This window comes from Agelaius tricolor, unplaced genomic scaffold, assembly GCF_023055355.1.
Source record: "Agelaius tricolor isolate 1412-34295 unplaced genomic scaffold, bAgeTri1.0.p SCAF_4, whole genome shotgun sequence".
Classification (NCBI taxonomy): domain Eukaryota; kingdom Metazoa; phylum Chordata; class Aves; order Passeriformes; family Icteridae; genus Agelaius; species Agelaius tricolor.
In genome coordinates this window covers 3,395,216-3,411,207 of record NW_027269264.1, presented here as the reverse complement: position 1 = coordinate 3,411,207, position 15,992 = coordinate 3,395,216, and the positions used below count along the sequence as shown (strand labels likewise).

The following is a 15,992-nucleotide window of genomic DNA, read 5'->3' as shown; positions in this document are numbered from 1 at the left end:
TCAGCAATTGTATGTGGTGGATTGAGGGCAGACAGTGGATTCTATATTCAGTATTCTATATTCTATATTCAATATATGAACATTGGGACCTTCCTTTAAATAGGAGGAAAAACAAAACTAGTGAATCATCTATTGTAAGAAGACAACAAAACTCTCCATAAATATATTAGATAATCACACAAAGAAACAGTGAAAAAAAGTGTTTGTGACTAATTGTAGAGACACTTTTCCGAGAAGTTTATTAATACAAGCAAGAAGTACAAGTACGTGTTACTTTCTGTGTCTTGTTTTAGTCTTATGATTACAAGTTAGATTCTTGGAATGAGATCCTGGCATCCTGTGAGAAATACAGGGGTTTGAGTATTGGTATAATCAAGTTAGGACATTTGCCCGTAAAAGGCCTTCAACAGAGGAGCTAAAAACTAGACAAAACTTACAAGTACAGCTCAAACAATGGAAATACTAGGTCAGAATAGGCTGCTTTTAATAATCACAAGACTTTTTCTTGGACTAGATTCTGAAGTTCTTTTAAACAGGAACTGCAATTTGACCTCAGTGGAAAAGCAATATGTTATGCTACCTCTGTATTTTTAAGCAACTTTATATAAAAATTTGGTAACATTGAGGATTGGGTTAACTGTAAAATGTCTTTGCATTGCAAATGGTTTGCAACTTCAGTGGGGATTTTGGGGTTTTTTTGTTGTTAGTTGGGGTTGAATAAGTTTTTTTTCCTTTTTACCTGAACTTGATTTTACTGGTTAGTTCTCCATGCTCTGTTAGTTGCAGCACAGAATTTCTGAGTCCAAATGCATGTTGCCAAGAGTGTAATCTTGTATTTTGGTAGAGAAATCCAACTCTAAGCACCTAATATTGTTTGGATAATTAGATATCTGAGATAAGAATAGACTGATGTCCTGGTTCATTCAGGAGTGTCACATTGGATTCTACAAAGCTTGAAGCCTCAGGATACTGCTGGCAGGGCAGAAGTGGGCATATCTGCAGAGTTCAAATCCAGTTAATGGCTAAGGGGCTCCTTGAACTATAAAATTAGGTATCCCCAATATTTTTACATGTGAATCAAGTCCTGTTTTATTCAGAAATGAAAGAATGGGCACATTTCTGCACAACTAGAGCACCTTTTTCTTTTTTCCTTTTTTTTTTTTTTTTTTTTAATTAACATTCTCTCTCTTACTTCCATAGAAGATGCACTGTGAAACAAGGGATGTTGTTTTGTTTTTAACTACAACAGTTTCGCTGTTTTAGTCATGAGTTCTCATGTTGCTTTTTCATCTTGTTTGAATTTTACCTTCTGGGACAAAAAAGCAGAAGAAAAGAACAGCATACAGACTCACAACTCATGGTGGGAATGAATCTAGACAGATAAACTGTGTTGTTGTGTCAGAGCCATTTCATGCTGGATTTATGTTCTACAAACAGATAAGTGACAAAAAAAATTTTGATGTGTACTACACATTTGTCCAGAAGGCATGAGATAAACTCTATAGTCATTAACTTGAAGGGTAGTTCATAAACAGAGTTTCCTGTACTCTTGAGAAAATTTTTTGCTCTGCAGTGCATAATTTTTCTGTTTCTTTGCCTGTCAAGGAATTTCTTTGGTTTATTTTGCATCAATCCATTCTATTACTGTTATAATTTAATAAAAGATGATAGGATGCAGTAGGATATTTAGATATATATAGGCAGACCCTTATATTTACACAAATCTGTCCAGAGGGATGTTTAAATTTCAGGCTTACTGTCCAGAACTTGACTTATTTTTCTTTGTTCCTGTTTCCTTCTGAGAAATTCTCTCTGCCTTATTTTGCTTATGTAATGGAAGGTGATAATAAGAGTTCTTTTACTTGTAAGCTGTCGTTCTTGGAACGAATTTTGGTACAGATGGGATTTGTCTACATTTATTGTGAAATTTTCTTGAGTTCTTATATGCTCTACCCTGGAGGGGATGTGTGGGATCTGGCAGCTACTAGAGTTCAACTGTACATTTCAACTTTGAGAATAATTTTTTATTCCTTATTATTTCAGGGATTTAATGTCTCTGTTTTTAGGGTATATTTTTTCTTTTCTTTTCTTCTTTTTGGTTGTTTTTTTTGTTTGTTTGGTTTTTTTTTTTTGGGAAAAAATAGCAATTTAAATGCAACATGATACTGGACTTAGAATATTGAATAAATTAGTTGTTTGCAATACTTTTAGAGAAAAATTATTGTAAAGTTTTTTCAAAGATGCTTGAAAGCTCTCTGAATGATGCTTATTTGCATGTTTGCTGGTTTTAGGAGAAGGAGACCACTAAACTGAATTGATGCATATGAATTTTTATGAATTTTGTATTATGCAACTCAGCTTACAGTATGAGCAGTGAAATCTGGAGTGCTTTTTCATTTTATGGTGGTTTTGCTTTTATTATTTACCTTTTACTACTGGACACAGAAGTGGGGGACTGATTTGACTGAATAAAAAGTCACTGCCTTTAGTAGTGGCTTTCATGTTTTTTGCAGTTATTATGTGGCTCATATGCCTAAAAATAGTTTGAAATCAGTAGTATTAGCACCAAATTACTGAAAGCAGGAAGTAGAAATGAAAGTTTCTGTGGCACAATGGCCACATCTGGTTTCATTTCAGATGTGTTGGGTTGCCTCCTCCAGAACATCACAGGTCTCCCAGAAGGACCCAAAGAAATGGCACAGGTTTTTATTCATGCACCAAAGTTAGTTGGCAACATTAGCTACTAATTACTTTAGGTACACCCTGGGAGGCTGTGAAGGACAGAGATCAATTTTTAAATGTGTCCCAGTGCTACTTCCTGTGGCATCTGTTGTAGTTATGTGTAGCTCATAACTACAGTTGTTCAACTGGGTACTGAGTTAAATGCAGTTTGCAGGAAGGGCTTTTAATTGTCATATGAAAAACTTCTCTACCAAGCAAACGCACCGTTGGTTTCATGCCATATTAAAAAATCAGTAGAGAAGGGATTCTTGAGGACTAGAAAAGATCTAGCAATGTAGAATTTAAAACCAGAATTCTGGGAGGTAGAGGAAAACTTCAAATAAAGTGCATGAGTTCTTAAATACTTGTGAGTGGAAACCAAGGAACATTTTCTCTTTCAGCAAATGCTATTTCAGGATTTTTTTGGAGGATTTCAGATCTTATGGAAAGTGCTCATAAAGGGAGATAACACAAAAGAGATTTTTGTTTCTCAGAGTCTCTTTTATGTTAAAAAATGTCATAAAATTGTATATCAAACATATGATTCTACATGTATAATATGACCTATGCGGAGAATGCATATTTAAATCTAGAGTGTTTGAAAGGTCAGAGCTAAAAGATGCTCTGCAGAATTTTTGGGTTCAGAAGCTGTCATGTAGAAGCTAAAGTTGAACAATTTTGTCTCCTCCTGCACTGGAAGGCAAAGCATAATGCTGAAGAATTACACTTCACTCACTATGATATTACCAAGTAAACCCTGGAGGGGAAGAAAGGGAATTTCATTCTAGACTGTTTCAAGTTATATTTCTCTTGTATTCAGGTGATGAGCTAGCAAACTAGCCATGCTTATCATTATTGTTGTCGTCATTTTTATTATGATGATTTTATTACATTGACAAGAAAAAAGAAATAATGGTCAAAAAAATTGGATGCTTCGGTTCTGGGGAAGACAAGCTGATAGCGGAGAATGGTTTAGTTTTTCTGTGCCTTCTCTGAGGCATGCTTTTCTCACTGTTCTCACTCTGGCTGTTGTGCAGGTGGTTGACCAGATTGACACACTGACATGTGATCTGCAGCTGGAGGATGAGATGACAGACAGTTCCAAAACAGACACCCTGAACAGCAGCTCCAGCAGCACAACAGCCTCCAGCCTGGAGAAGGTGAAGGTGCGGGGCAGCGCGCCCCTCATCAAGCCGCCCGCGCACCCCTCTGCCATCCTCACCGTGCTGCGGAAGCCCAACCCGCCGCCTCCTCCCCCTCGGCTGACGCCTGTCAGGTGCGATGAGCCCCCCAGGCTGCCTCCCTTGGCCAACCCACTCAAGACCAATGGCACCCTGCTGCGGAACGGGGGCCTGCCCGCGGGCCCGGGCCGCATCCCGAACGGAGATGTGTGCTGTGTGCCGAACAGTGGCCTGGAGAAGGTGGTGATGCCACCGCTGGCGCACAGGGCGGAGAAGGAGCGGTGTGCCCAGGCGGGAGCCAGGGAGCGCGTGCGGTTCAGCGAGAAGGTCCAGTACCACGGATACTGTCCCGACTGTGACGTTCGCTACAACATCAAAAACAGGGAGGTGCATTTGCACAGCGAGCCGGCCCGGGCTGCAGGAAAGCAGCCACACCAGTGCCCTCCTCTGCCACCTCCTCCACCTCCACTGCCTCCATTTCTTCTGGAAAATGGAGGGTTGGGGATAAGTCCCAGTAATAGCTTTCCTCCTCCAAGAACTGCAACTGTGCCTCCACCAACCGCGCCAAAACCCCAGAAGACCATCTTGAGGAAATCAACCACTACAACAGTGTGAAGTATGCCCCTTGTAATAACTCTTTGTTTTTTCCTATATATAAACATAAATAGGTAATGAGCACTTTCTACTTGAGCAATAAAAAGACCCAATGTATTACACCCTGTGTCCAGTGAAGTGGCATAAAAATCACATGGTAAGTACAAAGAGGAATACTTGTGGGTCTTACCCTTTTGGCAAAGGGTGCTGGAAAAATATTCATTCTTTAGCACTGATGTTGTAAACATCTGTAGCAGTTTCTTATTTGTAGCATGGTTTAAAAGACAATGAAAAGAAAATTCAGTGTGAAAACACTGCATAGTGATATGTGATAGGTTTCAGTCTGATATAACGGAATAACCATTTCTCTCCTGGGTTTTGGGACTTTTCAAATGTCTTTTGATGAAGCCAAGTGGAGTACCAGGTAACAGCCTTTGACTGAATTCTAGCAAATGCTTTTTTTCTCTTCATGCGTGCTTGAGCAAACTCAGTGTATGTGGTTGCAGTAGGGGGTAATCACTGGACTATCAGCAGCTTGGTCTTTGGTGGGGAACTATAATTGAAAAAAATAGTTGAAATGTGTGTTGGCGTGGCTCTGAAAACTGAGTTGCATTTTGTTTCTCACTGTCCCAGTGCATCGCTCCTGATGTAAAGTACCAAGTCTGAGATGAGCAGGGATGGTCCCATTACCTTCCCTTTTTTCCTCCATCTGCAAAATGGTAGTGATATTTTATCTCACTGTGCAATGGCAGTAGGCTGGAAAAACAAAGCCCAGTCCTGTGTTTTTCACAAAGCTTTTGTCTGGTGCAAATCTTCTTTTTGAAGGCAAAGAAAATGTTGCTTAAGGCCTCCAGGGACATCCACTTAATTCATGTAAAGAGCTTTGAAGTTGAAAAGCTCTGTGCAATTATGGAGCATTAACATGCAAAACAAGATATTTTACATGTTATCACATTTTGATGGTGAACCCAATTAATATTCTTACTAGTTGAAAAAAAGTCCTCAGTGTTTTTAATTATTTTGTGACAGAATATCCTTTTATTCTCACAAAGATAATTGCAGGGATTTAGAGTTTAAAAAAACATCCAGTCAATGAATAAATCTGATAAAAAATCTGTTATTTACAAAACATATACCAAAATAGTCTCAATGGCCAACACAAATGCAATATTAAAAAAAAATTATGCTTATTTCAGCTGAAATATAAAAAGTACTTTATGGCAAAACGGAAAAAAAATCCGACAAAACAGATTTTGAATTTTAATTTCTATTTACATCTAGTAATAGGTATTAAACAGATATTGTGTTCTCCTGTATAGGTATTCTAGTATTTAAACCAAAATAATAAGAATAATTGTAACAAAAGTCCCATCAGATGACTACTGTTTGTAAATCTTTGCATTAAGCAAACATTTTATTTTGTGCAAATACACATCCAGGGTCTAAAGCGTCATTAAGTATTCCCTGCATAAAAGGCAAAGAAAGGAAATCATCCTAAATTCTTAATCATGCTTTGCCCTCATGCCTCCTGTGTGTTTTTCATGATGCTCTTTACATTTGGTATTGTTTGACTATACTTAGTTCCACAAGAGCTGCTGCCAAGTGCAGCGAGTCCAGGCGCTTGCAGCAGGAGACAGGAACTCATCCTGCATCTGTACAAGATCTTTGCTGCTCATATCAGGATTATGGCAGGTGGATTCTGCTCACGTGCTGGAACTCCACAGCACCTCCCTTGCTCATACATTGAAAACTGCATTTGAAATCACTGGAACAATGTGCAGACATATCCACATTGCATAGCTGTATGATTTTCTTTTAAAAAGAAAATTCCTGCTGTCCTTACAATATCACTGCTGTAAAGATCATACACCTGTTATGAGCTAGTTTAGTATTTTTTTTCATTCTTATACAAGCTACTGTTTACAAGAAATAAGATAATGCAAATCAAATATTGCACTTAAAATATTAAAGAAAAAATGCTGAGTAATTTTAGAGCGTGATGGTGCATATGTGTTAAATCACTTGGCTTAGTTTTTTTGGTATGAACTCACCTCTGACAGCAGAGTGCTACATTTCTCCTCTGGGCTTGTCAGAGTCTCGTGAACATGTTAGCACCTCCAGACTGGATGCTTCACTCAGTGGATGGGGACTGATGTACATGTAAATTTCAGTTTTGTTACCAGCAGCTCTGGAAAGCTTAACCGGCATCCGAGTTTCAGCAGTTAATGTTCAGTTTGGTACCCAACATCTTGTCTCTCATACTTTGTCTTCTCCTTCAGAAGTGCTTTCTTATCTCTTTCCCTATAGCTCCTGAGTATCTTCATAAGATATGGCTCTGCCATGAAAAGATGTGGGTTTTCAAATGCAGTGCTATCTCTGACCAGCAGCTTCAAAATGTGATGGAAAAACATTGTTTTTCAGCAAAGTTTGACAACCCAGGCTTTCTTTAATACAAAATGTTCCAAGGTTGAATCATAATACAAACATTGAATCAGTTATATTTTAATGAGAGCGTCTCTGGCCTGTGTCCCATTGTAAGGTAGTTTTTGTCAGAGTAATAATTTCTCATTAATAACATGTCAGAATAAAATTAAGGTTAAAACAGGTAAACTTGAAAGATGTGCAAAATAATTAACTAAATTTTGCAGCACTGTCTGGAAACTAGTAATAGAAATGGCGTAACAACAAATATAGTAGTGTATTCAGCCAGCAGTATTTTTTACTTTTATATGAGGAATGTAAAGTATGTGAAGCATTTTTGAACACCTACAAAATAGTGTGCTTCACACTTTAGTGAGGAATACCCAATAAACTAACTGGACAGGAGTTGTCTGCATTTGTAATGTAAATGTAATAGTCTCTGAGATTACATTTAGTGTTTTGCAAATATGTTTATACCGGAAAAAAAATGAAAGTCCAGCAGCAGTACTCAGAGCTTTAATTCATTATTTGCCATCCCATCAGTCTGCTGTATAGCTTTAATTCCCTAAGGTCTCAGCTGTCCAGATCTAGACTTCCCAAATGCAAATAGGAGAAGGTTGATTTTATCAGTTTAATGAAGGGGACAAGTTTAGGAAAATTAGTATTAAAAAATGAAAATTACCTTATTTATAATAATGGCATTCATTAAAAAGATTAACCCATGAATGCATTGCAAGAAAGGAAAACTTGGAGAGTAAAATCCAGTAACAATCCTTTTGAAGGATGCAAAGTAGGAATCTTCAAAAAGATAATGTATCTTTCTGCCACCTGGTAAAAGTCACTGTTCTTCCTTCTGTCTTGTTGTCTGAGTTGTTACACCTTTCATCACATCATCAATTTTCTTAAAAACAAGAAAAAATTCCAAATCGTCATCGATATTTTTTTATTATTAAATCAATATCTAATTTAAAATGTGATGTGAAATAAGTCAAGTACGCTACAGCCCTTGTTATTAGCTTTCTTCAGATAATTTCTTTATTGGTTTTGAAGCAGAGAGCAGTATGACTCCTTTAATTACCAGAGAGATTTTATGTAGATGTTTGCTCAGATCTCTTTCTTGCCATGTTCTAATTATGGCTTTCCTTTCAGTAATGTCACAAACAGTAATCTTACATGTTCATGTAAAATCATACCATGGCTACTGTGTCACTTGTCTGATGTAGTCTTAAAGTAGGCATGAGTACTGGGCACATATTTTTGCAGAGGCAGCATTTCTCACACCCCTATATATGTGCTGTGGGACATGCTTTTTCAGGGGCAGTATGTGTGTTTTTCGAAGCAAAATATCCACTGCTTAAACTGGTAATCATATTGAAGGCATAATGCTCACAGGTGCAGAAAGGTCTTGCAAGTGAGGTGTGCACAAAGGAATGTGGTAGAAATGTATATGGTTAACCTTGCTAAGAACAATTGCTAGAATACTCAATCTGAAAAAAATATTTGGTATCTGTTACATAAATACATATTTTGTAGGGATATTTGTGACCTATCTCATATCTACATGCTGCAGCCTAAAATTTCTATATCTGTATTGGCACAGACCACAACTGAAGCAACAGCAGCAGCAGCAGCATCAGCAGCACTGGTGTTACTGGGTTAGTATCCTGTGGAGCAATGCTTGCAAACTGCAGTACAGCCTCATCTTTGGTAGCAGTTACATGTTGATGGGATTTAGTTGACAAAAAGTAGCAGGGTTTTTATCTCAATCACCTGTTTTATGGTGGCTAATAGTCCAACAGAGCAAGTTTCTCAACCAGTCATAATTTTTTTGGAAAAGGATTGTAGTAATCCATCTTGGGATAGCCCTGGGGAGCACAAGCAAGCTGACTTTCATTTCTGATCTTAGATGCTTGACATGTCTCTAACTCATGCTGGTCAAAGAGCTCTCCTGTTGGCTGAGACTGGAGCTGCTGGGATGAATGGACCTGACCATGCATCCTGCTGCAGGCAAGAGGCCCGTGCTCGAGTCAGCCAGTGCACATCTGCTCCTGTTCTCTGAGCCCTCGCATATTTTCATGTATGGCAATGTTCTTGTTGCTACATGTGGGAGAGTTTTGTTAAGAAATTACACCTGCTCCATGTTCATCAGCTGAGCTGTATTGTTTCAGTGGTGAAGCATGGCTGGCATTTAAGTTCTCGGTCATTTGTAATGATAAATCTTTAGAAATTTTGAAGGAAGGGTTTTCTTACTTTTGAGGTAATCTTTCTCCTGTTTTCATCATAACTGCGTGATGATTTTCATCATGCAGTTATGATGAAGGTGGAGTAGAAGGTTTCATACTTTGAGGGATTGATAGCCCTTATTGAAGGGCTATGTATCTTTCATTGCATGAAAATGGTTTTTATAGATAGCTGACAAAAAAGTAGAACATAAATTGCACCCGATAGCCAGCCAAGAGCAGTACTTTGAGGAATGAATAAAACCAGAATCATTCTTCTGCCTTTCTTGGGTAAGATAAATACTCCAGGAAGGTCCAGGAATTGCTGCATCTTCTCCTCATGGCAAGAGGTTTTTTCTTTAATTCCTGAAATATTGGATGTGTATACTACAATTCTTTAAGGAACTTGGTCCAATCTATCTCATTGTTGCTTGTAAATTATATTAATGAAAAAAAACATTTTTGAAAGAGCTATCTGATATCACAGCTGTCTCTAGATGTTGTTTTTCTGATACTTTGAAAAACTTTTCATGCAATCTTGCTAGCAATAATGGGAAAAATTACATAAAAAGGGAGAATAATAGGCAAATTACGAAAAAAAAACCCCTTTCAACAGATGTGTTTAAGTATATTCCTCAGTGATGCTTACATAATGATAACAACATCAATATGAGAGCTTGTTTTTCTTTATGTAGCATTCTTAACATTACTTGAAAATCTTGAATTATGAGTTTAATATAATAATTACATTAAGTGGTAAGGAAAAAGCCAGTCAGTGACAGAAATTCTCATAGAAGTGCTTATTTCCTTTCCAGTTCAGCACTGATTTTCCTGAGTAAAAGTTGTGTATGTTGGTCTCCTTCTTGGACAAATTAGCATGTGAAAACCAGAACATTATGATAGTGTCTTTTTGTATAAATCTCTAATGCCTGCGGAATATTTTGGTTTTTCTTCTTTGCAAATACAGTGATGATTTGGATGATATGATGATACAGTTATATAGTGGAATTAAAATATTGTCTACATCCCTATATCCCTTCAAATAGAGTTTAAATCTCTCTCAACAAATCCTGTTAACTCCTGAGCTAAGATCCTTTCCCCCTATTTGTTGACAGTAGTCTTGGTGTTGTATAAACTGACCTGTGATCAAAACCCCCAAAAGTCTGCTGGTCACACCAGTCTCTAAGCCAGGTATTATTCTTCATGATTTTCCTGTTTCGTTCCCTTCATTCCCTGCAAATGGGAGGACAGAGAGAACAGAACTGGTACTCCAGATCCCTTGACCAGTTGTCTCAAGGCCCTGAGGACCTGCTTGACTCTCTGAAGCCCTTGATGAGATTTCATTGCTCCCTACCTGAAAAGCCAATAGAGGCTGATAATCAGTGGGCCATACCAGGCTTGGTTTTTTCTTGATGATGTCTCTTAAATGGGCCTCAGGGAGGCAACACACCTCCCTGTGGCTTGGGTCTAGTTAGCATATTGGGCCCTCCATTCCTTCAAAAGGGAGTCATCAGTGACTACTGTACTTCTTTTTATTTAATTCAGGAACTCATGGTGTGGGGTTAGGTTTCCCTGCCTTAGGCAACCTGTCCATCCCAGAAGAACTTCAGTCCCCATTCTCATTTCCCTGGATTCCAGGCCTCATATCATATTGTATAAGGACAACTGTGAAAATGAGGCAAGTTGGATGGGAATTCAGTACCAATCATCAGTCAGGAGAAGAGTGAAGTCAGCACCTTGAATTTAAGGAAAGCAACATTTCAGCTCTTTGAGAAGTTAACCAATGGGCAAACCTAGGAAACTGGGACAAGGGAGCAGTCAGGACTGTAAGATCTGTCCATGGAGCACAGGAGCTCTCATTCCCCACATTTAGGAAATCTGGAAAGCAGAGGAAGAGTCAGCATAGATTAATCAAAAACTGCTGGTTAAGCAAAAAGGAAATACGGAAATGCAGAGATAATGGAAGCAGAGACAGGTATCCTGGGCAGATTTTAGGGAGAGGTTGCCGAGTTGTGTAGGTGTGAGGCCAGAAAGACCAAGGCATAGAGAGAGCTGAGCTTGGCCAGGGATGCAAAGAATAATAAGGACAATAGGTTAATCAGACAGAAAAGGAAGGTCAAAGAAAGTATACAGCCCCCAATTAACACAGACTGGCAAACTGGCAACAGCGGAGAAGGAGAAAGCTGAGGCACTAAACTTTCTCACTTCAGTCAATGGCCACCTCTCTTCCCATTCTCAGATGGATGGAAGCTAAGTCCATCCCACTGTAAACAAGGATCAGTTCTATGAGCACCCAAAGATGGTGCTCAGAATGTATCTAAGTCTATGGGACTCAATGGGATGCATCCCAGAGTACTGTGGGAATTGGCTGCTGTAGTTGCCAACCCGCTCTCCATGATACTCAAAAAGTTGTGGCAGTCAGGGGAGGTCCCGGGTGACAGGAAAAAGGGAAGCATTGAACCAACCCATCTTAAAAAAGGGTAGAAAGGAGAAGCCTGGGATCTACCAGCCTGTCAGTCTCACCTCGGTGCCTGGGAAGGTCATGGAACAGATCCTCCTAGAATGCACATGGAGGACAGGAGGGTGATTTGAGGCAGTCAACACAGCTGATCAACTTGTGATCTTTTACAATGCAGAGACTGCATCAGTGGGCAGGGGAAGGACTAGAGACATTATCTATCGGGCTCCTGTAGGGCATTTGAGTTCTCTCCAACATCCTTCTTTTGAATTGGAGAGATATGGATAGACTTTTCAGTGGAGTAGGAATTATTTGGATGGTCACATCCAAATAAGAGGGAACTGGTCAAGAGCTTGATGTGCAGATGGAGATCAGTGGCAAGTGGTGCCCTCAGGGGTCCCATATTATTTAATATCTCCATTAATGACATAGATGAAAGGGTCAAGTTCACCCTCAGCAGGTTGGCAGATGACACAAAGCTGAGTAGTGCAGCAACACTCCTGGAGGACACCATGCCATCCAGAGGGACATGCACAAGTTTGGGAAGTGGGCCCATGGGAAAAACTCATGAGGTTCAATAAAGCCAAGTGCAAAATGCTGCACCTGAGTCATGTCAGCCCCCAGTATCCATGTAGGCTTCAGAATGAACAGATCAAGGGCTTCCCTGCTGAGGACTCAGTGGGTACTGGGGGATCAGGGTTTGGACATGAGCTGGTGATGTGTGTCCATAGCCCACAAAGCCAGCTCTTCCCTGGTCACAGCAAAAGTGTGACCTGCAGGTTAAGGAAAGAAGATTCTTCTCTTCTGCACTGATGGGACCCCAACTGGAGTACTGCATCTGCCTCTGAGTCCTCAGAATGAAAAAGAGACGGACCTATGGGAGCAGGGAAGGGCCTCAAAACTGACCAGAGGGAGCAGGGTCCCTACAAGGAAAGACTGATGGACTTTGCATTATTTAGCCTGGAGAAGAGGTAGAGAAATCAGGACTGATGTTTAACCCAGGAAGAAGGGAGGAGTGGAAGGTGATTTGAGATTTAGTTTTTATTTGTTGTTTTCCTACTCTTGTTTGATTGGTAATAAATTAATTTCTCCAAATCCAGTCTGTATTGCCTGTGATGGTAATTGGTGAGGGGGTCTCTTCCTTTACCTGATTCTACTCTTGAGCTTTTTATTATATTTTTTTCTACCCTGTCCAGCTGAGGAGAGGGAGTAAAAGAACATCTTTATGGGCTTTTATCCAGTCAGGGTCAGCCCCCTCACAAGCAGTGTCTAAGAGTGCCAAGATCTAGTAAGCTGTTACTGGAAAATATCTTTTCCTTATAACTGATCTTCAGAAAAAGTGCAAATTAGAAATTCAGAAAAGGAAATTTCATATTAAAAGTTAAAAATTTCTGGATATTATTTGCTTTAACTTAAATGATTAAATGTTTAGAGGAAGCTTATTCATTAATTCAGTGGAAATAATGTTTCTGAAAGCAGAGGACCCATTAATATTGAAAAAAAACATAGGTATTGTTGTCTGAGTTGATAAAATCCAACTAGAAATAAGATTAAAATTCTTCACAGTGAGAAGAATTTATTTGGAAATGTAGCCAGTAATCCACAGTATGAAGTCTTTGAATTAATTCTGCATTTCTCTAAAAAGGGGACACATTAAGTCTAAGGAAAATACTACAGTCATAAGCAGGAAGGCAAAGTAATATACTCTAATGCTCACTGTTAGCCATTAAAAGAACTGATACACCTTTCATTAAAAGACAGATGAAAAATATACTTTTCTGATGTAGCCAGCAGGTGCAGTTTTGTACTTGACAGAGAGGAGAGATGAAAAGAATCAGTTAAGCATGCCAGAAGCAATGAAAAAATTAAAATGTCAAACTTTATTTTTTATAGACAGGCACAACTTAGTACAAATTGTTCAGAGTGTTAATGAATTGCTTCTACTTACAGGGTGACTTAAAAGGAATGTGTTGGATGGCTTTTATGAATATATATGGAAGTGCTTCTCTACCGTCCAGAATTACAATTTCAGAACAAACCATCTTTCTATATTTGTGTGGAAAATCTACAGCAGAACAGCATACTCTAGATCAACTGTAAAGACAAGTCCTTTGGCAGCCAAAGTGCTTCTCAGTTATGCAGTTATCGATCCCAGGATCGGTCAATAAATGCAACCATAAACCAACACTCTTAAAATTCCAGTGCTGATGTAACTTTATTTAACCCTGATCTATTTCTGGGAAAAACATCCCAACATCCCACCTTTGCTGATCATTCCTACATCCTAGATATATTATAGCCCAGGCTGTCTGAAACAATGTTCATCCCCAAAATCGGTCAGTTAGTCAGACTCACCTCCTCAGAAAGAGGAGAGTGGAAAAAGAATCAACCTTGTCACTGAGATGTGGGCTTTTCCTTGACCTGGATTGTTTCTACAAAGTGTGAAAAGAATGCAGGAGAAATGTTTTCATGTATGCACATCTAGAAATATTTCAAATATGTTGTTGGGCTTCACCAAAATAACTAAGTACAAAATATAATCAAAATAAGACTTTGAGTTGTGTTATGATGTGATGTAATGAATCCTTCTAGTAAAATAGACCTTTTTATAAGAATTAAGGAAATCTAGCATCCTATTTCTGAGACATTTATAATATATTTCTGCACCAAGTTGTGCAGAAATATATTATAAATGTGTATGAAATACATAAAGAAGAGCTTCTGGTGGATGTTTATTTTCTAAAGCATAATCCTTGAAGATATGAATGAAACACCGATGGATTTTTTACAACAGGAAAAAACACCACTTTCATTTGCAAGATAGTAGTCAAGCTTTTTTTTAGTAAGATAGTAGTCAAGCTTTTAGTATTAGTAAGATAGTAGTCAAGCTTTTTTTTTCTGCTAAGGACTTTTTTTATTTATGGGAGAATTTTTTTATTTTTTGTCCAAGCAAGTATGACATGGAAATTGTGTATTCTTATTTTTCTTTTCTCTTTTTAGTCGTCTTTTTGTGTTCCTTCAAAAACAAAAACAAAAAAACCCAAAAACAAGCTAAAACAAAACAAAACAAAAACCCCCCAAAAAGCCAAAACAAAACAGAAACCCACAAAACCCAACCAATCAGCCAGGGAAAAAAAGGAAAGAAGATAAAGAAAAAAAATTATTTATTTGTGATATAAAACACAACACGTTTTAGCATTTTTAAATACATTATTAATGCTTACATTTTCACCTTCTAAGGAACTCTGACAATTTAAATAGTAGTTAGTGAAAAACTGACATACAAAAAAATTAAAATAACAATTTACAGAACAATAAATTTGGTGGAATTTTGAGAAACATATATCGATAATTACTGAACAGGCTGGAAAAGAGACTCATCTGATAAAGATTCAGGGCTCTCATGAGTTGTGACAAAAAGAGTTCAAGGTTTACAAAAAGAACTTGTAATACAAGACTCCTCCAACAGCTTATGTAGAATGTCATATGTATGTACCTGCATTGACCTAGTGACTGATTCATAACACTGGTTATGAGTCTCTACAGGAAAACTTGGGTAAGCCAGTAGGCCAGATCTTTGTGGCGCACTTGTTTTCATAACCCAAACTATTTTTTTCAGGATAAATTCAGAATTGTTATTAATGTATTTAAAATAATTTTGTAAGCTCAGTCATAGTATGTTACTGATGAAGTATATCATTGTTTGATAGATGTCTTTAACACTTCCAGTAATCACACCTGCTGAAGAAATGAGGAAGTACAGCTATGATTCTACATGATTTGTAATTTATATATTTGGAATCTGTGTATACAACTGAATATCATACTGAATACTTTAGAGACTGATGATTTTTTTTTCCTGTCATGACCTGATTTTTAAGTACAAGAGTAGTATTTTGAGATCATGTTTAAGTCACAGACTTGTTGTTGGACACTGCTTGGAGACCAGCTGTGCTATTTGAAAACAATTTAAACTTGGGGTTTGCCAAGACTTACAAAAGAGCTGTAAATTCTAAAGTAGTCCTCACTTGATGATAGTACAATACATTGTTCTAATTAGCAAAATCTTTTCTTACAATTTGTTGAGCAAATTGTTATTTATTTGCATGATAAGGTTATCATGTCTTTGTGGCCAGAAGAGATGAGAAAGTAATTTAAAAAAAATAAGCAGTGTCTACATCTGAAGGCCATCAGCCAACACTGACTTGATCTTGTTAGAGGTCTTAAAATACATCTATTTGGGTTTATTGTCATTAAGGTTTGAACTTGTCACAGTGATATGCAATCCACTTATGCCAGTGGTCAGTGCAAAAGTGCAGAAAACGGAGAACTTTGTTCCAAGTAGTTTATATCTTTGGTATAATCTGAGGTTGATTCTGATCACATGCAGACTTAAGA

The 15,992-nt window shown here is 38.0% G+C and overlaps 1 protein-coding gene across 8 annotated transcripts in view; it reads left to right on the top strand.

The window, feature by feature from the left end:
• Positions 1 to 15,992, top strand: part of PRR16 (proline rich 16) — a 144,699-nt gene that overhangs the window by 90,266 nt on the left and 38,441 nt on the right. For 5 of the 8 annotated variants that reach the window (XR_011678800.1, XR_011678803.1, XR_011678801.1 and 2 more), the window contains exon 2: positions 3,759 to 4,653. Coding sequence is in view for 1 of the 8 variants with exons in the window: in XM_071424388.1 (XP_071280489.1) it covers positions 3,759 to 4,517 (759 nt within the window). In the remaining 7 variants the exon portion in view is untranslated. The remainder of the gene's footprint in view (positions 1 to 3,758; positions 4,654 to 15,992) is intronic. The other 3 variants (XR_011678806.1, XR_011678805.1, XM_071424388.1) reach the window with 1 other exon arrangement.